This window comes from Talpa europaea (assembly GCF_964194135.1).
Source record: "Talpa europaea genome assembly, chromosome: 3".
Taxonomy (NCBI): domain Eukaryota; kingdom Metazoa; phylum Chordata; class Mammalia; order Eulipotyphla; family Talpidae; genus Talpa; species Talpa europaea.
The window spans coordinates 116,329,814-116,352,579 of NC_140069.1; the positions used below are offsets into that span (position 1 = coordinate 116,329,814).

General features: G+C 36.8%; 1 protein-coding gene across 1 annotated transcript in view; it reads right to left on the reverse strand.

The window, feature by feature from the left end:
* RELN (reelin) overlaps positions 1 to 22,766 on the reverse strand; it is a gene marked incomplete at both ends in the record, with an annotated part of 436,674 nt that overhangs the window by 60,895 nt on the left and 353,013 nt on the right. The window contains 10 exons of the mRNA XM_084229490.1: positions 5,265 to 5,494; positions 7,018 to 7,120; positions 7,221 to 7,392; positions 9,677 to 9,859; positions 10,696 to 10,780; positions 14,949 to 15,126; positions 15,232 to 15,372; positions 17,025 to 17,298; positions 17,837 to 18,025; positions 18,198 to 18,356. Of these exons, the coding sequence (XP_084085616.1) occupies positions 5,265 to 5,494; positions 7,018 to 7,120; positions 7,221 to 7,392; positions 9,677 to 9,859; positions 10,696 to 10,780; positions 14,949 to 15,126; positions 15,232 to 15,372; positions 17,025 to 17,298; positions 17,837 to 18,025; positions 18,198 to 18,356 (1,714 nt within the window). The remainder of the gene's footprint in view (positions 1 to 5,264; positions 5,495 to 7,017; positions 7,121 to 7,220; positions 7,393 to 9,676; positions 9,860 to 10,695; positions 10,781 to 14,948; positions 15,127 to 15,231; positions 15,373 to 17,024; positions 17,299 to 17,836; positions 18,026 to 18,197; positions 18,357 to 22,766) is intronic.

Consider the following 22,766-nt stretch of genomic DNA (forward strand, 5'->3'; position numbering starts at 1 on the left):
GACAGCTTCACAGCACTGTGCTCAACCTGTTGAGGCACTACGGAGGTCCTGTCTCTTCTTTTTAAATCAAAGATATTTTGTTTTTATTTGTAAGTGAATTGTCCTATCATGTAGCTGATAAGTTAGCTCCTTGGAAATAATCTACAGTTTTCAGGTGGCAGTTCAGAAATGGTGAATATATTTTGTTAACTACAAAACTGTTAAAAAAGGATGGACTGACTTTAGAGGGAGTAGCTATGCCTCTGCACCATTTTTGTGTCCTGGAATCTGCCCAATTTTCAATTTTCATAGAAACTAAATTCAGAAACTTTTTTACTTGAAAAACATAAACAAGAGGTAAATATCAGAAGCATTTATTACACTTTTAAAATTTGGTAAGTAGTAAAATAGGTGAAATCAAATTTGCACATATAATTTTAACCCTAACTTGCCCCCAAAATGCCAGTTCATAATTAAATTTTATTTTCAAGTACTTGTCAGAGCTTAGTTTTGGCAAGCAGCACTTCCTACCTTTTGAACTTTCAGACTGCTGAGCTGAGGGAAATGGCTGGAGTTTTCCTTTGAACAAAAACCTACATGGATTTTTTTGAACTTCTTATTTATTCAAATCTTCTGAATACAAATGAACCACCTTGGTTGGATATTTATTATTGTTCACCTGCTTTGACACTGAAAATGCAAGCACTATGATAAATGGGCTGAAGGATCTGGTTTCACTGTGGTTCCCTTCTGCTGAAATCTTATTTTGAGAATTTCTCACCACCACCCTCCGTGGTAAATGTCAGACTTTGCTCTCCCAAGCCAGAGATATTCAAAAGGTTTTGTTTTTTAAACATAAACTTAAAATTTCAAGCACACAAGAGTGCTTTCATTAAATAGGGATTTTGGTTGACTCATTATAAAACCACATAAAGCAAAAACAATTAGGAAGTTTAGAGACAAAAAGACTCTAGACAAAAAGGACACAAAGGTGACAAGAATAAAATCAGATGGAAGCCCAATACTATGTCTCAAATGTGAATTGACTGTATGTGGAGCCAAAAAAAGTCATTTTTGCACCTAAGATATTTAATATACTTTTTTGGGTATATATAGTGTTCAGTAACTACACAGAAAAGGGTAATTTAAACATGGGTTATAAGTATATATTTTTAGTATCTAGTACTTGTGCCATAATTATATACCATGTTGCACACAAACCAAGGAATGGTTCACTGAGTTGGAGAAAATTTAACTTTTGCCTTCCAGCAATTCACGCATTGCTGGGTTTTAAGAAGAGTGTTAATTCTCCTCCTGAAACAAAGATTGGACAGCACTATTAAGGCAAATTCTTCTCTTTGCAGAAATGGTCAAGGACTATTTGAAAGGTATGTTTATACCATTCTAAGAGTGAGCCTGACTCCTTAACAGATTTACTTTCCTTTCACAGAGATAAAAATGACACAGAACACAAATAACATGATGTTTTAAATTCTGTACCTTTATTTTTAAAATAAAGGTATTTAAAAAAAATATTTAAAAAATATTTTTGAGTTAATATTGGTTTACATCATTGTTTACATTGACACAATCCTTCAAATTCTGTACATTTATACTTGGAGGAAATATATTATAAATTGATACCTAATGCCAGCAGGTGAAACTACAGATGTCTGTATTTCTCTTATTGAAATCTCGAAATTATACATGCCTGAGGTATAAGCACAGCCTGGTGGACATCACCAAATGTCAGGCAGGTTCTATGACATTGTCCTGGAGTGGGCATCTTTACTCAGGATCTCTGATTGGTAGATCTTTGTGACTGTATTTTATACTCTTTTAAACAGGATTTTTTTCCTGGAGGGAACTTGCTGAAGCTAACCTCAAGACGTATAACCTGTCTTGAGGACTGTTTTCTTTTCTTTTTTTAAAGATTTATTTATTTTTATACAAAAACCGGGGTACAGGCCAAATGTGCAGGAGGGTGAGAGGATTCACTGGAGACAGAGGGGAACAGAACAGGCAGACTGACTGAAATACGCTGCTGAGGGGAGCAGCGGGCACGACAGGAGAGGTCTGCCTTACCATATGGGACCCTCGCTGGCTGGCCAGGATTGAACCCACGCTGCAGAGGCTGCGGACAGCTTCACAGTGCGGTGCTCAACCACCTGTGCCACCAGGGAAGCCCAAGGAGGGCTATTTTCTATTGAATCTAATTCTTAGTAGGGCAATTGGGGTCCATTAAAGAGAAAGTCTGGAGCTTTTCAGCATCACCATAATAGTCATGGTCTTGGTCACAGCTGTTTAAGGGTGGCATCTCTGGTCCTTTTCCCTGCCCACATGGCCTGTAAGCATGGGTTTTTGGCATCTCTGCTTTTATTGCAGCACTTGATTTTCTGGCCCAAAACTGATTGGTTCAGATTTTCTTTTCTAGAACGTAGACTATTAGGAGTTCCATGTCCTAATTGAGTTGTCATGTCCTAATTGACATTAGTGTCAGCACCATAAAAATGAGGGTCACGAATTGCTGCTGCTGACGTCCTCATACTTCCTGAGTGCAGTCCACACAGATTCCCAGTATGTTCTCAATAAATTCTTCCACTTTTTCCCAAACTTCTTTATATTTCTTGCAACACAGTATCTTAAATAATACAACTGGTTCTGGGTAAGAAGGTTTTCCTGAGCTATTTTCTATTACCAGATTCTTCTATAGACAAGTTCATCCATTAACTCCTCAGAGCAGCTTTCTGGTTGTTCTGGCTGAATTGTGAGCCCTAGATATGCCTGTGGTGTCTGGATAGTCTCCTTGCCTCCTTGAATGTCACTTCTAAAAAAACCTTGAGAACATTTTCTAAGTGATGTTTATTTTCTTAATAGTTGGATTTTACTTTAGAATAATATCACGATATCCTGATACAATAGCAAGAATTAATAAATGGCATTCTTGACAAAACAAAATATTAAAATCTTTAGCAATCAAATAATAAAAATTATGCTGATGATGTAATGAGGAGTGAATGGATTTACATTCAAAGAAAATGCAGACTTGAAAATACAGACTTTTATTCACTCTTTTGGAAAGGCACTAGGTATTAGTAGTTTTGCTTGAAGACCCAAGACTTCTAATTATGCTGAATTTCAAATCGGGAATATAAATCCACTTCCATTTTTAAAGTATGATATTAATACTTTCTTCTTTTTTTGACATACCCTGAAAGAATAAGTTCTTTATTCTGAGAGATAAGACACGTTCTGAGGCAGTCTGCTTTGTTGACTTCCTCTTTGTTCACTTACATTATTAGTTTAATTTTTTGAACTATAGTTTTCTTTTCATTTCTACTAGAGTTGAAGTTCTTTGTCTCCAAATAAATTTTCAACAGAGGAGTCAAATATATGTAACAAGAATGCTGAGATAGGTTAAAAAAGTAGAAATGCCTGGGGTGAGAGAGCTAATAATTCATTTTTATCAGACACATAGAATATTCTCTGGGCTTCTATCCATATATGCCCTCCCATGTGCAAGGTACATACATAAATGTCTGAAAGTCACACAATTCTAACCACATTTACATTATGAAGGGAGTGCAGGAGTTGAGGGGGGTTATAACACTAGGGGAAAATCAAACTTCCGTTGCTTCCTAACTGATCTAACAAAGACTCATGGGAATACGAACCCCAGAGTGAACTCCATGGTGTACTCTTGTAAAACTGTCTTCAAATTATGAGGGGTCAGTTCAAATTAGCTGGGGTCAGTTCAGTGTCTGGTGTTTATTTGTTTTGTCTTTTTAAAAATTTTATTTATATATATTTTACATCATCCTTCCTTTTTAAAATTTTTTTTTCATTTTATTTATTTATGCATACAAGAACCGGGGTGTAGGGTAGAGGTGCTGGGGTTGGGGGTGAGAGGATTCACCAGAGACAGAGTGGGGAACAGAACAGGCAGAATGACTGAAATACACTGCTGAGGGGAGCAGCAGGAGAGTCAGGAGAAGTCTGCTGCACCATGTGCTCCCTGGCTGGGGATTTAACTTCTGCTACAGTGGCTGTGGATAGCTTCAAGTGCTGAGACTTAACCCCTTGCACCACCAGGGAGGCCCCATTATTCCTTTTTGTACAATTTGTGCTTTCTCCCCCAGGTAAAGTAAGTCCCTGTAAAGTTCCCACCATCAATTTGCCTGTGCACTATCACCAAAGACCCTTGTGTTCTTCCCTCCCTGTTTTGATCCCTCTTCCTGTGCCCTCCCACCCCACAGAATGTCTCTAATTTATAGTTACCTGTTAATTTTGTTATTTTTTTTATTTATTGTAAGTATTTTTTCTCTTGATCCCTTATTTGGTTCCTCTACATTTTTATGTGATATGTAAACATACTGTATATGACTCAAAGACATAAATTCATACCCTCTCACATGTATGGCACCATCCCACACGCACCACCAAACCACTTAAAGTTTTTACTACAGGCCATTGGATCCCCTCCCCCATTTTTCCCCTGCCCCCTCTGGTAGCCTCAATTCTAGTCAGATTTCTAGGATTTGTTTTGTTTTGGTCTTGTCAGTCCCTTTGTTTCTTTATTTTCCACATATGAATGAAACCATATGGTATTTGTCTTTCTCCTTCTGACTCATTTCACTGAGCATAATCCCCTTCAGTTCATCTTTTTTTTTTTTTTTTGTAGCTGGGTAGTATTCCATTGTGTATAGCTTAAATCTTCTTAATCTACTCATCTGCCCTTGAGCACTTAGAATGTTTTCAAAACTAGGCTGTTGTAAATAGTGCTGCAATAAACATCAGGATACATATATCCCTTCCATTAAAGTTTCTGTATTCTTTGGATAGATATCTGGAAGTAGAATTGCTGGATCATATGGTAGATTTATTGTAAATGAGGGCAACCAGCAGGGAAGGGAAAGGGAGGAGAGGAATGAGAATGAAGAAGGGAGGGAACAAAGGGTCTATGGTGGGGACTATGGATTCTTTGGTGGCAGGTACAAATTGCCTGAAGGGAGGGGGGAATCCTACTCTTCTATAACGGAAACAATAATGTAAACCAATATTAACTCAATGAAAAGAAAGAAAGAAAAAGTTTCTGATGCAGCAGCACTGAAAAAAAATATATTGAAAAACCTCCATTCTATTGTCCATAGGTGGTAGACTATATTTTAAATATCCATTGATCTGAGGAAGAAATGTGAGGTGGAGCTTTCCTTCTAATAAGGTGGCAAGTTAATGATGAATGCAGGGAGAAAATGTCACAAATGCTGAGAGAAGCAAGTCCTTACCCGCAAAGGTGCAGCTTTCCAAAGTGTACTACCTCCCTTCTCCAGCCCTGGGTGGTCCCCGCGTAGTAGGTACTGCTTGGGTGGTGCTCAGTGGAGCACAAGGAGCTTATGTGGCTGCTGCTGTGATAGCAGAGGGGGAGCAGTAGGTGCCAGGTTGCCCCAAAGTCCCTTGAAAACTCCAGTCTTACCGGATCAGCAGATGAGCTATCAGTTGAGCATCCAACATTGATCTTGGGGAAGAAAAAAATGATGCAAATTATTTCAGAGCAACAAGCCTTGAAAGGATTCACCACTTCATTATTTTCTCAAGAGTCCATTTTCCTGGGAACTGTCTTGTTGAAATATTTAACACTATAAAATTCTGTTTTGCCTAACTGAATAGCAGCATATATTACCTTTAAATAATAATTTTCTCATAAGGATCCTCAAAGGACCTCATGAAAAATTGATTTTCCCTCACTTTATGAAAAACATGGAAAGTGTATAAGGCAGAATCTAGCCCAGAATTCCAAATTTACCTTTGCCCCACTTTCATAGCCCAGCCAAGCAAACTGTAATGAAAAGACTGTTTCCCTAATTCTAACCATTAGCTGTTTTTCAATCTGGTGATACGAAGAACTTCTATTCTCCAAATAATCACAAAAGTACAAATGTTAGAAAGTATAATTAACAAGATTAGAAACATAACAAAAACTTTAAGTAGATACAGATAATTTCTCCACTAAGTCATCATTTGCTCCCTGGCTTTTGAAATACAAGAGACTATTCTAATTTAGAGGATGTAGAGATTAAACATTAAACAAATATTCAAAATTGTGTTGATGCATTAGGTAATATTTTAAGTAAGTCTGCCCAGTGTTTGGATGGATCTCGGCTATGAAACAGTATCTTTGCAAGTTAATACTATTGAACACTGGCATAAGGCACCTTTGGTTCTTCTAATTTTAATCTGAGTTTTGGAAATACATAAAGGTCTCTGATACATTATTAATTTGCTTTCTTGAAAAATATAAGGAGCTCATAAATATTAATGAAATACACAGAGTAAATATATTTGAAATGATAAAAAGTGTAGTATTATTTTATTTGTAAAGTTCATGACACCATGGTAAATACTGTAAATGTGCTGGTATGGTAAAGACTATAATTACACTGATCTGGGTTCTAAGCAACACATAAAAACTGTGAAAATAATACTGGAATAGTTTGGTCTTTTCTGTTTTCATAATTTTATTTTTTAAGATTTATTTATTTATACAAGAACCAGGGTACAGGCCAGATGCACGGGAGGGTGAGAGGATTCACCAAAGACAGCAGGGAACAGAACAAGCAGACAGACAAATACACTGCTGAGGGGAGCAGTGGGCAAGACAGGAGAGGTCTGCTGCATGTGGTATTCTCACTGGCTGGCCAGGATCGAACCTGCGTTGCAGAGGCTGTGGACAACTTCACAGTGCTGCGCTGAACCACCTGCGCCACCACGGAGGCCGTGTTTTTATAATGTTTGAAATAACTTACTTCAACAGCTTCCCACTATAGTAGATGGGGAGATTATATCATAAATAAAGGATAAAATTCAGGAATAAACCTAAATATGATTGTGCTACTAAAAATGAATTATGATGTTAAACCTCTTTTGTCCTTGCACAAAATGGAATGTTGTAATGTATGAAATAATCTGAGATTTTCCTCCTCCTTCCTAGGTTTTGTTAAGATAACATTTAAAGCATTTCTAGTAGAACAAAGTCAATACCTCAAACTGAATGATGGTGTTCTCATTCACATTCAAATCACGAGTGGTAATGGAATGCTCACCAACTTCATTGGAAACAAACACCATAGCTGAATCTTCCTCACTGTTATACAAGAAAACAACAAGGAATCCATTATGGCAAAAATTCATCATGTTTTATATAGGATAGTGGTTTTATCTTTAGTGTCTCATTAAATACTTACGGTGCTCCCTTTGAAGAATATGGGCAATAAAGCCCAATGTTACCACCAGGATAGAAAAACCAATTGTCTTCTCTGGGCCCAAAGTCAAATGTATCCAGAAGCATCACAGGGTTGTTTAAATTATTTCCATCAATTATAAAGTCATCAATAATCCAGATTTCTTCTTTCTTACCTAAGACATTTTTGGATAAAGTAAGTTTTTGCAATGGTGAAAATCAGATGGACATTTTTGCTCTTTGGAAAAATGTAGAAAACAGAAGAAACTTGATAATAACTGGTTAAACACAGGCTTCTAGACAAAGACACACAATCTACATAGCAGTATATTTATAGAGCTAAAGTGTGAAAAAGGTAAACTTTCAATCATATTAAATCAACATAGCATGGAACAAGGTTACAATTGCAAAAAGCTGGGACAATCACTATGTGACATGTGCTGCCTCTCCCCTTACTTTGGTGTTGTTTCCCCTAACACTGGCAAGAGTGGGCTTCGAGTCATGCTTTTTTGATATAGGGGAATCTATAACATATCTGCATCTATGAAGATGGGCAGTTAGCTTACAGACTTAGAACTGAGGTACACGAACTAACTCTTCTATTCAAGCATCTCAGGAGTTTTTAGAGTTAGCCCATGACTTAGCATGAGGGTTTCAGTCAGTCTAAAGGGCCATCACTATTGTCTGATACTACTTTTATTTAATTTTTGAAAACTATACAAAAGAAAATACTGTCATATAACACTTTTTTTCCCTCTCAATGCTTTTCAAAACTTGTATGTTCATTTGGAGACATGAAAAAACATAGAAAACTAGTAAAATCACTCCTTAGGTTGTCACAGAATTTAATTCAGAGATTTAAGTTGGGTATTTTTTTTTTTAATTTATTTTTTTATTTTTTTTTTTACAGAGGCATGTTTTATTTATTTTATTTGTTTGTTTGTTTTGTTTATACATGCACTGGGTACAGTCAGAAGCGCGGGAGGGTGAGAGAATTCACCAGAGCCAGAGCGGGGAGCAGAGCAGGCAGAAGGACCGAAGTACACTGCTGAGGGGAGCAGTGGGCGGCAGGAGAGGTCTGCGCGCCATGTGGGATCCTCCTCCAGTGGCCGGGGAGCAGCCGGGGATCGAACCGGTGCCGCAGAGGCTGCGGGCAGCTTCGCAACCCAGCGCTCAACCGCTGCGCCACCGGGGAGGCCCCTTAAGTTGGGTATTTAAGAAAGATATTATAGAACAGATAAGGGTAAAACACTATTTGAAGTAAATGGAAACAGATAAGACATACAAGATTTTCCTAGGTTGATTCACTAATTCCTTTTTTTAGTTCAATTCTTAAAAAATATCAAAGGATCTGTAAATAGAAGCCTGTAGAAACAACCTCATAATTTTAATGAAGTCATAGGTCTTTCTCTAATCCTATCATCATTCTAATACTAGTAGTTTTCTTTCCTTTTCTTGTTTTGGAAACAGTTGGTGAAAACAATGAAGAAAAGTCAGGTAAGAATTCTAAACATAACATGAAGGCAACAATTTTCTGGACTATGAAATTGGTTGCATTCTTAAAAGACATTTGGTGATTACAGATTATTTTTTTCTGTTCATGTAAATTAAAATTATTTTAATTTTGCCCTATTAGTTATAAAGGAAATACTTTAGAGATGGCAGTACAACATTCCTATCTATTTCTGTGTTACCTTTGCAAAGAAACTGCTTAATGGGATATATCTCCATGCTTACTTGGGCCATTAAGTGCATAATTTTATAGAATATGATCTTTTATAATCAGTAGTTAATAGAAATTAAGAAGCAATAAAATATTACAAATTTGTAAAATCATTTTCTGTAACATTTGAAAATGCTATTAAATTATACATTCGCTTTAACTTATCACTGAAGCAACTGTATGTGGTAAGAATATTTTATCTAAGGTACTATATGCTTGGTGAATTTTGTTACAATGTTGTTCTACCTCCCTAATGAAATGCCACACTCAGAAGAACTATGTATTCCTAAATGAATTCATCAAAAACGTAGCTGCAACTGATGAGTGCCTAACATTAATACTGGCTTATTTTTTTTAAAAAAAATCTTTCCTATGTGACAGGATTTGACTATGTTTACATGATCAGGAGAACTTAAGAGTCAATTATGCAGAGATGATAAAGGTATAAAAAGTTAAATATTTACTGAGATTTGTGAAAAGTGAAGCGTGTAAATTGTGTGCTATGGATAGCTAAGCTGAGCCACTTAGCTGAGAGACAATTCTACCACACCCTTGGGTGCTGAGTGGTGGGAGAATTATGGGGACTACACATGAGGGGAGAAATCAAATATTGTACAAAAATGAACAATGATGTAAGAAAATAAAAAAAAAAAACCAAATGATTCCACCACACCTAGAAATAAACACATTAACATACCACAATCATGTTTGATAAAGGAAAACATGTACATTTTTACCATTATTATATGGTTGCCAGAGTCTGAATCTTGTAGCATTGGTTTGGGCAGCATATGGCAAGGGAACATTAATGAAAAGTATGTTGGTTGTTTGAGGAAAGTAAAATTCATCCATCAGGTGCCAGGTGATTCCCCCATTGATGGAGAATTGTAATAGAATAGAGTGAGATCTCTCCGGGGTACCTAGGAAGAAGATAATACAGATATTAAAAGTATTGTGATAAAAATATGGGGAAATGGTATATTCTTAAACGATTCTTTTGGCATCAGTGCATAAACTGACTTATAGTGCCATATAGAGTTTATAGCCCAAATGCTTCAGAGGCATCTTAAAGCAATGACAGGTTGTGTTTTCTGTATGAACATGTCAAAACACACACCAAAATCTTGGGTTTTTACACAATAGTATCTCCTTCCTTTCTCAGAAATGACCATGTGACTATAACATTTTGTATTTCATTTAGGAAATATTGCCATCAGAAATGTTACGACTCTACAGGTATGACAAAGGATCATTAATTTTACAAAAATTCAATCATTTAAATCTTAGGACACAGAGAAAAAATTCTTGAAAAGTATTATATCCAAATGGCATAATTTGTCAAAAAATTATTTGTTAATATGAAAGGTCAGAACAACAAAATGTTGGCTTTTGGGAGGTTTATATTGATAACAGGAAACCTGATATTTCCTTAAATTTTTTTTTAATTTAAAATTGTTATGGCTAGAAAATAGTGGTGGAAAAACTCTGTGACATGATGAATTTAACTACCATAAAGCTAGTAATGATTACTACAGACATATGAAGTTATTAAAAAATTTGTAGCTAGCTTACATTTATATTAAGATGAATTCATATGACAGTAGACTTGTGAACATTTATGTTAACTGAAATTTTTGTTACTTTCCCAAATGACAAAATTTATGGGCCTCAAACCTGTCATTTCTTTGTGGAGGATGAATGTGTATGGGGGAATTTTCTTGAAGAAAACTAATTCATAATCGCAGAAATGACTTACCTTTTGCTATAAACCTAAGTGAAAACTGGACATACATTGTATTGACACAATCTAGATCTCTTGAAATAAGCATCCTTAGTCCTTCCTGAAAACAAAAACACACAACTTAAGCAACCTTATTTCATTTGCAAAATTATTTTCCTTTGAATTTCTATACCTTCTTGCATTAGCTAAAGAATAGATACTTATAAGAAATGATCAAAAAGCAGTATTTGTTCCAGTTTAAAAGGAAAAAAACTCATTGCTCTCCTTTTAATGGCTTTCATTTCCTATGTCTGAATAACACAGTTTCATAGTCTCAATTCTAATTCACATTTTACTGTTTTTATTTTCTCCATAAAAAGTAGCACAAAATGATAGCATTACATATCTATAGACTTTAAAAATATAGCTCGTTTGTTCACAGCATGTCGTTAGTGAAGTAACAAGGAAACAGATGGAAAATGAGCCAACTGTTCCTGCTTGAAGCCTGGAACTAATAGGTAACTTTTTCAGGGTCTCCAGGAATCTTAGGAATTTACTAGTCCTATCTGTGCTCTTACTGCCTAAGAGGCTCTCATTCAGGCTGACACAACACTCCCCAGTTGGTCAAGTTAAATAAGGCATAACTAAGGCAAGTGCCCGTGCTAAAGCTGTAACTGTTCATGCAGAGAAGTCAAGGAATGAGGAAAGCCATCGCATAAGCTTTAGTAATTTTTTCTGCTAATTAGCTATTTTTGGTTGCTTGGGATTGACAGCTCCATAGCTTGTTTTCTCCATATGTACAGGATTGCAGTGGCAGCCAATAAAATGGAATTTCACTATGCTGAAGGTCCAAACAAGTCTTTCCATTTTTCAGCTGCAATTGATGGTGTAATGTAGGGTTGAGTGTACACTGTCACCTGACTTCTTAATTACCAATTAACAAATGTAATTTTAGCTAAAGAAAGTGATTTCCTCTCTCTTCTTAGCATTTATTATATAGCATATTCCTCAATAGCTGAAAATTTTAAATAGAATGAATTTCATAAGAGCAACCACACAGCGAGTGCTTACAACATGCTGGGTTCTAAGACAGACTTTACTCTTTTCAAGCATCAAGCAGTAGCGACACTAAGGGAAATCTATTATTCTCATATTGCAGATAAAGAAACTGAAACTCAGAAAGGGTTAGTAACTTGCTTGAGATTACATAGCTTATAAGTATTGATAGCAAGATTTGAATGCAGCTAATCAGATTCTGAAATTTATCCTCTACCATTGATAAGATGTTTATTAAAACAACTCTTGATTTTGGGAGAAGAAATCCAGATAATGTTAAATTAAAAATCTGAGAATTGCCTGATATCATACCAAAAAGGTAATTACAGTTACAGCCATCTTTGAACTGCACAAAGTATAGATTCATATTTGAGGATTAAAGGTTGCCATGTAAAAAGCTTGTATTTACAGCTTTTATTTTTCTTTTACACCTAATAACTCATTGCCCTGTTCAATCTGTGACATTTAATAAATGCCTATTTTTCATTTCTAAATGTATTTACCCTCTCTCATACATTTATAAGCATAAAGCCTTGCATGATATTACAGCTCAGTGTCATATGCAAGTTGGGGTTATGGAGAAAGTGGTTCCCCTCACTTGTGATGAAAAAGCGTTGAGGGGCCTCTCTGGTGGCGCAAGGGGTTAAGACGCAAACTATGAAGTTATTAGCAGACACTGCAGCACAAGTTCAATCCCCAGGCAGGGAGCCACCCACATGGCATAACAGACCTCTTCTGACTTGCCTGCTGTTCCCCTTAGCAGTGTATTTCGTCAGTCTGCCTGTTCTGTTCCCCACTCTTTCTCTGGTGAATCCTCTCCATCTCCCACACCTCTGGCCTGGTACCCCAGTTCTTGTATGTATAATAAATAAATATTTTTTTTAAAAAAGAAAAAGCTTTGAGGTAGATCAAGATAAAGCGACATGTTTGTTCTTTCTCACTTGATTACATAATGCAAGTATAAAATTGTCCCCACAGGCAAATACACAGCAGCCATGAAAGGACCCATATTACACTGCATTTTGCAGGAGCATTTTTGTTTAAAGTGGGCATGATCTGTAATATGAAAGTACCTTTCTTTCATATATGCAATATTTGTTTATAGTGTAGCACTTGATAATTGCACAGTAGAACTGTCAGGCCCTGCTTCTGCACATATTATAGATCATATAGATATATTTCTTTTCTTTTTTCTAGGTTCAGTATCTAAAATGTGAGGAAAATTTTGCATCCAACAAGCTATTTTAATAGCTGATAGTACTCCTGAATCCATAAACATTGAAAAGAGATGATCATTTCCTTTTTCACAAAAGAATGCCTTTCTAGGTCAAACTACAGCCTAGTGAATGGCACATGCTGAGCCCTTTCTATATCTTGCAGAGCTGGTAGATAATATGCCCAATATGTATATAATGCTTGACTGCTCCTGCATTTGGCTGGCTAAAGGGAAATATAAAAGACTATGTGTCTTCCTTGTTTATAGGATCTAGGACCACTTAAATTCTACCTTTTAAAAATTTATCAGGTGCACGGGTACATTGGTGAAGGAAACTCTATGGGGACTACACCTGAGGGGGTTGGGGGGAAGCAAATATTGTTTAAAAATGAACAATGATGTAAAAAAATAAAAAAATTAATTTAAAAAAGCAAAAAAAAAAGCAAGACTTCTATATCACAAAAAAAGAGATTTGAAACATGAAAAGTTACAGGATATCTGCTTTTTTGATATTGTCAACAGCTTCAAACAGATCAGAAATGAGCAATGGTATTGAGAGCTATAGTCTTACACAAGGCTAAAAAGCAAAAAATCTTCAGTAGTTTCTACTCTGAAAAGTTCTGCCTCAATTTCTTTGGTCCTCATAACTCTTAGGGACTTGTAAATCTCTCGACCTAAAGTGGTTTTTTGTTTTTTTGGCTTTTTTTTAGCCAAAACTTGAGAAGAATTCTGGATTCAAACAAGGATGGTAGTCTGCATTTATTAGCTATAATTGAAAAAGTTCCAGGGTGTCTAATTTTCTAAGTTTAGGTGCCAATCATTAAGATTGTACAGAAGCCCATGCAGATTTTTGCTAAAGATTTCATTTGTACACCTAGATTAGCTGGCTTCTCCATGCTGAGAGAGATGGGATGTGGCATGTAGTCACATATGAAGATGTGCCAGTTTAGCACAGGGTTTCACATAATTGCTTAACATCTCTCTAACTAGACATCTAGGTTGAAATACAAAAATATACTAAAAATGTTTGAGAATGCTATTTAACTTGACTTAAATGCTTAGTTTTCTTAGTAACCAAATAATTCTTTTTTTTTAAAGCTTTATTTATTTTTATACAAGAGTTGGGGTACAGGCCAGAGGCACGGGAGGGTGAGAGGATTCACCAGAGACAGAACAGGGAGCAGAACAGGCAGACGACAGAAATGCACTGCTGAGGGGAGCAGCAGGCATGACAGGAGAGGTCTGCCAGGCCATCTGGGAATCTCCCTGGCTGGCCGGAACTGAACGTGTGCTGCAGGGGCTACAGACAGCTTTACAGCACTGCACTCAACCAGCTGCGCCACTAGGGAGGCCCATAACCAAATATTTCTTTTGGCAGGAGGGAAAGGGAAAAAACAATGACCTTTCATAAAATCATTTTTTTAAATATTGCAAGTTAAATATTTAATAACACGTAGCATTACATTCTAGAAGTCAAGAGGATTCTAGAAACTGTATATTTATAATTTACATATGTATATAGGTATATATATGTTTATATGTACATCCATTTACCTGAATCTATAATTCTAGCAGAAAGTAAAGTATTACCAAAGCAGAGGAAAAATTTTATGCCCAAGTGATCATAAAATATTGATTGACTAGAAGAGGAAACTGGGTTTGGGATAGCATATACAATAACATTTATATAATAATAAAATGTATAAAATAAATTTATACAATTACTAATTATAAAATGATATGTTATCTAACTATAAGAAAGTGAAAATCAAAATCAACAAAAAACTATGAACCAGAGACACTTTTAGGGGGGCGGGGGCGGGAGGGGAGGGATTGGGGTCGGAATGGGGGGCTGCAATTGTATGGGGAATATAACAATAAAATTTATAAAAAAAAAAAAAAAAAAAAGAAAAAAAAATGATATGTTATCTGAACAGATTCTGGAATGCATTTTTGTGTAGCAATGAATGAAGAAAGGAATTTCAGTAGTAGGGTGGAGAGTAGAAGCTTATCTGACCCCTTTGAAAATGAGAGATGTTCCAGATTTGATAGTTTCACCATTCAGATTCCCCCTCTCTGCACCATACACTTCAGGCCAAAGGTCAGGATGTAGATTCCCATTGAAATCATCTTTCAGAATGGAAGGCAGAGGAACAACAGGCACACAGTAGGTTCCTCCAAAGCCCCGGTCACACCTAAGGTAAAAATGAGTGGAGAAAAGACATTATTTGTTGTAAGTTCAAGAACCCATTTTTTATTTTTGCATTGCGAAGAAAAATCTTTTCATTTTATTAACTTACACACAGTGTCCAGCATCACAAATCCCTCGTCCTGAGCACATCCAAGGGCACCCTGAGGCCAGCACAATGTTATCAATAGCCCAGGAGTCAGCCCCCACGGTGTAGTTGGCCTGAATCCATCTGAATCGGGTTCTGGGAGATCTAATCAAACCAAACCAAACCAAAACAAAACAAAACAAAATAAAAAAACAACAAAACCCACACACTTGGTTTGACAGCCAACTTTGAAAGCATGAGAATATTATTTTAATTATCTTTTTGCTTTAAAGTCTTCCTCCAGATTCCAGTTCCCTCTTACTTGACCCGCTTTATTTTTATAACAACTACTGGAGGCTGTTTCCCCTTCACCCACACACAGGAGTGCAGAAAACTACTTTCAAGTATTTCACCATTTTCTTTCAGATAGGATTCTCTGAACAGATGGGTGAGATGGGAAGCTGCTTCAAATTATTGATTTATTCTGTTTTTGAGTACATGTGGAAATTTAGGATTTGTTCTCAGATTTTTATGGCTATTTAGTACTGGGAAAGAGATTGAGGATGAACAACATGGGAAAGGTTGGACTGTTACGAATTTTTTTTTTTTGCCATTAAGTCCCTGTTCTACTGTCACTAAATGGTTTCTGATATATAAAATGGGAGCCCTATGAACTCCTGCGTCTATTTTGGGTCCTACTATCTTGGCTCCCTAAAGCTGAGGACTACAAAGATATAATGCATTCCTGTATTTTCTATTATATTTGCAATCTGTTATTAAAACCACTTTATCCAGAAACATATGCAGTCTCATGAAACAGCATAAATAGTGCCTCATTTGATTGCACAGCTCTGAATAGGAACAGAGAGAATTTTGTGCAAGGAACTGGATGCACAAGATGTGACATTGCAAAGAAACCAAATGGGGGAGTGAGGAAACCAGAATTTAGCAAACTCAGGAAGCCACTACAAGTCCAAAGCTAGAGGGACATAGGAGGAGACTGGTGGCCAGGGGTCTGGGCGACATGAAGTACCATCTGGTGGGAGGTGGAGCAACTGAAGTTGGCTGAGATGCACTTGAGGGGGTGGGGGCGGGAATACCCTAGTTTATCTGTTTCCATTCTCTAATCTCTTGCCAGTGTCTGTCACTGTCTAAATCTATCAGGAAATCAGTGAACACAGGAGGCTGGGAACAGCCTGCAGAGGCCAACTTCCCTGTGATTCAGAACAGAGCAGGACAAGGGAGAGACAGAGATTCTGGTGGAATAGTCCTGGGATGGTACAGTTTCTAACCAGTCACCACAGTATACATCAGCCCTAGAAGATCCCCAAATTATACACATGCCTAAACCACAAGGAGAGTCTGAAATGTGGGGGAGGGGAAGAAATATGCAAATGAAAAAGGGCATTCCAAAGGAACCATCCTCTTACTCTTATTGCTGTGGCACTGAGATTAAAAAAAAAAAAAACAAAAACCTACAAACTAAGGATACTTTCCTGTATGAGATGATTTCATGTACTGCTTTATTTAATAATAATCATTCTGGTTATTGGTTAGGTATTCATTTTCACAAGTTTTGAAAAACTGAATCTAGTAGACAAAGAACAGAAAAGTTCAGCCCTGTAAAACTTTTGGCTCTCCTAACCACATTTAAAAATTGCAACTCACAGCACCTTGCACTTTTTTTTTCCTCCTGGCACATTCCATGCATAATTATCGTGAGAGAGTAATAGAATTGCCAAGTGGAATCACAATTATCTTCAGATTAGGTGACGGAAACCTAAAGTACTGACTTGTAGCCAAATGACAATTCTCACATGGTAGACAGTGGAAGGTAGACAGTGATCCGCTTCCAATTCTGGAATCTTTCCGAGGTGTAAATTGAACTTTCTGTGTACTGCAGACAGCCAATGGTTGGAGGAACACACTCTTCGGTGACAAGATGCCAGTCCCTGCCGTTGTTCAGAGAATACTGGAGCTGCACACTGTGGGAGTCGCTGAAGGGCTTGCTGCAGCCCATGCTCATTTCAAACTGCAAGAAGGTTGATGCTGACACATGGAAGTCCCAGGTCTCAGCATAACGAGGTTTTCCTACAAGAAAGGAAAAGTTTAATGGTAGCATATAATTGCATTCTCTTTTCTTATTTGGCATTTATGCTTGCAATAAACAGTTCCAGTAGCAAACAAAAATCATGTCTTATTTTAAGTGCCTCATATGATCTGTGACTTTTCTTCTCATGTTAAGTTTTATTCGATTACTATAAACTTGGAAGTACGGGAGAATGCTAAGTTGAAAAGTTTTACCACCTTGAAAAGGGCTGACGGAGAGTCTTAAGCCTGCAAATTATAAAACATAGGAAAGTCCTCAGGTAGATATCTTTTGCTCTGCCTTTTTTTAAAATAAGCCTTAGTCATATCATATGTTCTTCATGAAAGACAGTTCCAGTGATAAACGTCATTGGGATCACCAAGTTATATGAACAACCAAATTCTTTTTTTCACTAACGGCCTCCCTCTATACAGGTAAATTTGTATACAGTTCTGCATTAGAGAATATCCTCCTGGGCTTCAGTTAATTTAGTTCTCTAGTTAATTAAATATTCTTGCTTTAGCTGGTGAAAATATATACCTAAGTTTTCAGTGAATATTAGAGCAGTATCCATAGAGAGACAGTCAATATCAACTTGACCTCCTTGGATTCGATACCAGTTGGCTTGCAAATCCAGAGAGCCATCAAATTTGTCTTGAAATCCAGTTTGAGAACTGTCATTCATTCCTATAAGGACATCATCCAATGCCCATTGGGCTGAATGCTTTCCTGAAATGAGATGAATAAAGGCAGTTAGAGAAGGTTCATTATATAGCAATATGAAGATTTTATGTTTGTGATTTTAAATCACATTGTCCAGACAGCAAATTAAGAAACACACATTGTCTTTAACTGTGTGATATAAACACTACCAGTAAAGTTGGGGTGAGCAATTACTTACCATGCTGGGGTTGCCACCACCGAAAAGCCGTTGCAGGTGTCTTTGCCTCTCGTGGCAGGTCAATGGAAATGATCTGTGGTTCCAGAAATGACATGAAGTCCAACTCTCGAAGCAAATGCCAGAGTATTCCATTGTCATTTGAATACTGAACAACAAGCCCTGAGTTAAAAGACATAAATCTAGTTACTTGGACAGCTCTCCTAGAGGCAAAAAAGGGCAAGGAACAGTACTCTTTAAATGGCAAGACTGTAGCAGAAACTTCAAATTGCATCTCACAGAATGAGGGCACATTCATCTAACTTTCAAGGAATGAATTAGTAGACCTGAAGGCTCATCAATTCCTTGACAGTTTCTAATGCACCAACTCCCACGAAATGGAGGAAAAAAATATATAAGCTCTTTTAAAGACCACTCAGCTTGTGTGAGTGATGAGTAGGTTGGTAAGGGGAAGATAAAAATCCACTCCAGATCATGTATTTGAATTTTAGATTCTGTCCTGAACACTACAAAGTCTTATATCATTATTATATACTCAGAAGAAATATCTCAATCTCTCCAGCACAAAATCAAGTAATGCTCTTTGCCTCCAAAGCACCAGATAGTAAGCATGGCTCAATCTGAAATTCTATTAAGCATTTTTTTTTTTTACTGGCACTTCACACCTTGTCAGACCTTGGTCACTGAAGCCTGAATGAAGCCAAATTATTAAATAGCGAAGCTGAAAAAACTTACTCCCCCTAATGTTAGCTCTACCCTCCCCTTCTCTGTGTCAGCCTTCTCTTTTCCCCTCTCCACTTGCCTCATCTATGCAATGCCTTTCTGCCTGTCACAAGAGTGACATGATTTAGGAAACTGCACATAAACATTTAAGGGACATTTAAGGGAACTCATACGCTGTCCCTGCTACCTCTCCCAGAAACATTTTCATTTTAAAAGAGGACGTAGGGAAAGGAGGATGTTGAATGTAAAGGAAAAAATTGCTACTAATAAAATGGGAATCAACAATTTTTTTTTGATGGGAGGGGGCAGAGAACTTTCTTGGCTTATAATCACCCATGCCTAACTGTTCCTAAGACTAGCACTGCACATTTATAATTATGATTAGGGTAAGAGAGTGAATTATTTCCTGAGTATTCACATAAATTACATTTGTAACATTGCATTTGCTGTACTGATTTATTATATTAAAACCTTCTCTGGAAAATTTTAAGTCCTTCATGGTACACATTACTTTCTAAATTTCCCCATTACTGACTGACCAGAAGATCTCAATCCTTTCATCATGCTGGATAACAAAGAGTTTATTAAAATTAAGTTTTGAGAAATATTATGATAAAATATAGAACTGAAAAAAGCCTTTGAGGATAATTGATAGCATGTGGGATTATTGTCACCTCATTTGATAAGAGATGATGCCAGGGGCAATAATTGCTAATATGCAAAAAAAAAAAAAAGGAAATCTTAGGAGAATTAATCCTATCACATTTAAAATAGAAGAAATCATCATGTTGAAAGAAGGGATAAAAATAGTTCAAAGAATAAAAACTCCTTAGGGAGATAGTATGCTATACAGAAATGGGGAGTTAGCACTTCAGTGTGTTGAGATGAGATAGATGTGTTAGAGGAGGGAGAGCCAACTTGAAGCGCATGGAGCAAACTGAAGCTAGGTTGTTTCTAGTCTTTATTCTGGTCAAGTTTGAGGTGTGTTTGACAGAACCCCAATCTTTGACCCTTTATTTTTGCTAAAAAATATGCCCTATAATATTGGCTTTATAGGGTGATTTTGGGTGGCTGAGAGAACAAATACTTCAAATTTAAATTTTGTTGTGGCTATTAATTTGTCTTAATATAGATTACATTTAATAAGACAAGAGAAAAACTAAATAATTTAGATAGATATCTGGGGAGGGGATAACGATCCAGAAGTTAGATTGTAATACCATAAGGAAGCATCATGAGAATAAAATCTCACTGGCTGGTCCTTTCTAGTGCCTTTCATTCAAGTGTGATCTAAGGACTAGGACCTGAACACATGGGTACAGGTACTACTGATGGTGGTTTTAAATTATGTCCACATATTTTTTGATACTCCTCCCTTAAAAAAGTGGAGCTTCCACAGAAAAACTAATTAGAACAATAAAACAGTTTAGTAAAGTAGTAGGTTACAAAATCAACACACAAATATCAAAAGCCTTCTTATATGCAAACAATAATTCCGAAGAAGAAATCAAGAAACCATCCCATTTACAACTGTGCCAAAATAAATAAATAAATAAATTCCTGGGAATCAACCTAACAAAGAAGGTGAAAGAACTATACAAAGAAAATTACAAGATATTGATAATGAACTAGAAGACACAAAGAAATGGAAAGACATTCCCTGCTCATGGACTGGAAGAACTAACATTATCAAAATGGCCATCCCACCTAAAGCAATTCTAATAAAAATCTTAATGGCATTCTTAAAAGAAATAGAGAAAATATTGCTGAGATTCATATGGAATCACAAAAAACTCAAATAGCCAAAGATCTATTGACTCAAAAGAGGAAGAATGGAGGTATTACACTCTTAGACTTCAAATTCTACTACAAAGCATAATATTAAAATATCGTGGTACTGGAATAAAAAACAGACACACAGACCAATGCAATCTAATTGAAAACTCGGGAATAAATCCACATATATGCATAACTAATCTGTGACAAAGGAGGAAATAATATGCATTGGAGCAAGGACAGTCTCTTCAATAAATGGTGCTGGAAAAACTGGACTGTTATATGCAAAAGCATGAAACTAGACTACCACCTCACACCATATACAAAAACCAACTCAAAATGGATAAAAGACTTGAAGATAAGACCTGAAACCATTAGTATATAGAAGAAAACATGGTCAAAACACTCCATGACATACATCTCAGAAACACCTTTGAAACTCATCCCCAGAAGCAAAGAACATGAAGGAAAAAAATAAAAAGCTGGGACTACAACAAACTAAAAAGTTTCTTCACAGCAAAAGAGACAATAACCAAAACAAAAAGGCAACCTGCAGATTAGGAGGAAATATTTGCACTCCATACAACTGATAAGGGATTGCTATCAAAGACCTACAAAGAGGTTACACAACTCAACAAAAACAAAGTAAAAAAAAAAAACTCAGTCAAAAAATGGGCAGAAGAGCTAAAAAGACACTTCTCCAAAGAGGAAATGCAAATGGCTACCAGGCATATGAAAAAAATGCTCAACATTACTTATAATCAGAGAAATGCAAATCAAAAGTACAGTGAGATACCACCTCACACTGGTGAGAGTGACCCATTAAAAAAAAAAAAAAAAACTGACAACAACAAATGCTGGTGAGGATGTGGAAAAAAACCCTCATATGCTGCTTGTGGGAATGCAAACTGATCCAATCACTACGGAAAGCTGTGTGGAGGACCCTCAAATTACTAAAAATGGATCTACCATATGACCCAGCAATTCCACTCTTAGGAATCTACCCAAAGGGCACAAAAACATTAATTTTAAAGGAAACTGCACTCCTATGTTTTATTGCAGCACTCTTTACAATAGCTAAGATATGGAAACAACCTAAAGGTCCAAAACCAGATGACTGGATCAAGAAGATGTGGTATATCTACACAATGAAATACTACTCAGCAATCAAAAAAGATAAACTCATGCCATTTGCTGTAACACAGATGGAGCTGGAAGGGATTATGCTCAGTGAAATAAGTCAGAAGGAAAAAGAAAAACATTTAATGTTATCACTTATAGGAGGAGTATAGAGAAACCAAACAAAGTGTTAAAAAAAGACTTAACTTGCAGGCAAACTGCAGATCTGAGGCATACAGCATGGGAGGGGGAAGGAGAGAGATCAAAACGGGAGAAAAGATCACAAGGGACAATGGTAGAGTTCACAGATGATAGGTGGTAGAAGATTTATGGGGATTGCACATGAGGGAAGAAATCAAACAATACAAAAATGAACAACAGTGTAAGAAAATCAAAAAGTTTAATAAAAAAAACCTGTGAAGGGCCTCCCTTGGTGGTGCAGCAGTTGAGTGCTGGGCTGCGAAGCTGCCCACAGCCTCGGCAGCACTGGTTTGATCCCCGGCCACTGGCAAGGGTCCCAAGTGGCTGCAGACCTCTCCTGCCGCCCGCTGTTCTCCTCAGCAGTGTATTTCGTCAGTCTGCCTGTTCTGTTCCCTGCTCTGGCTCTGGTGAATTCTCTCACCCTCCCGTGCATCTGACTGTACCTAGTGCTTGTATGAATGAGTAAATAAATCTTTAAAAAAAAAATCTGTGAAAAAAAATGTGGAGCTTCTTCCTTGTTCTCTCTTTTGGGTTGTGAGCTCTCTCTGTTTTTTTGTTTGGAGTCACTCAGTTTTGGAGTAATTTACTGTGAAACATACCACCCAAGTCCTATTGAATCATAAATTTCATTTTAATAAGGCTCCACGAAGATTTGGATGTACATTAAAACATGAGATGCATGGCGCAAGAGGTCCATGCTGCATTTGGTTTCTGCTTGCTGTCTTTCTCCTCATTAGCGTTCTCAGGAGTGTC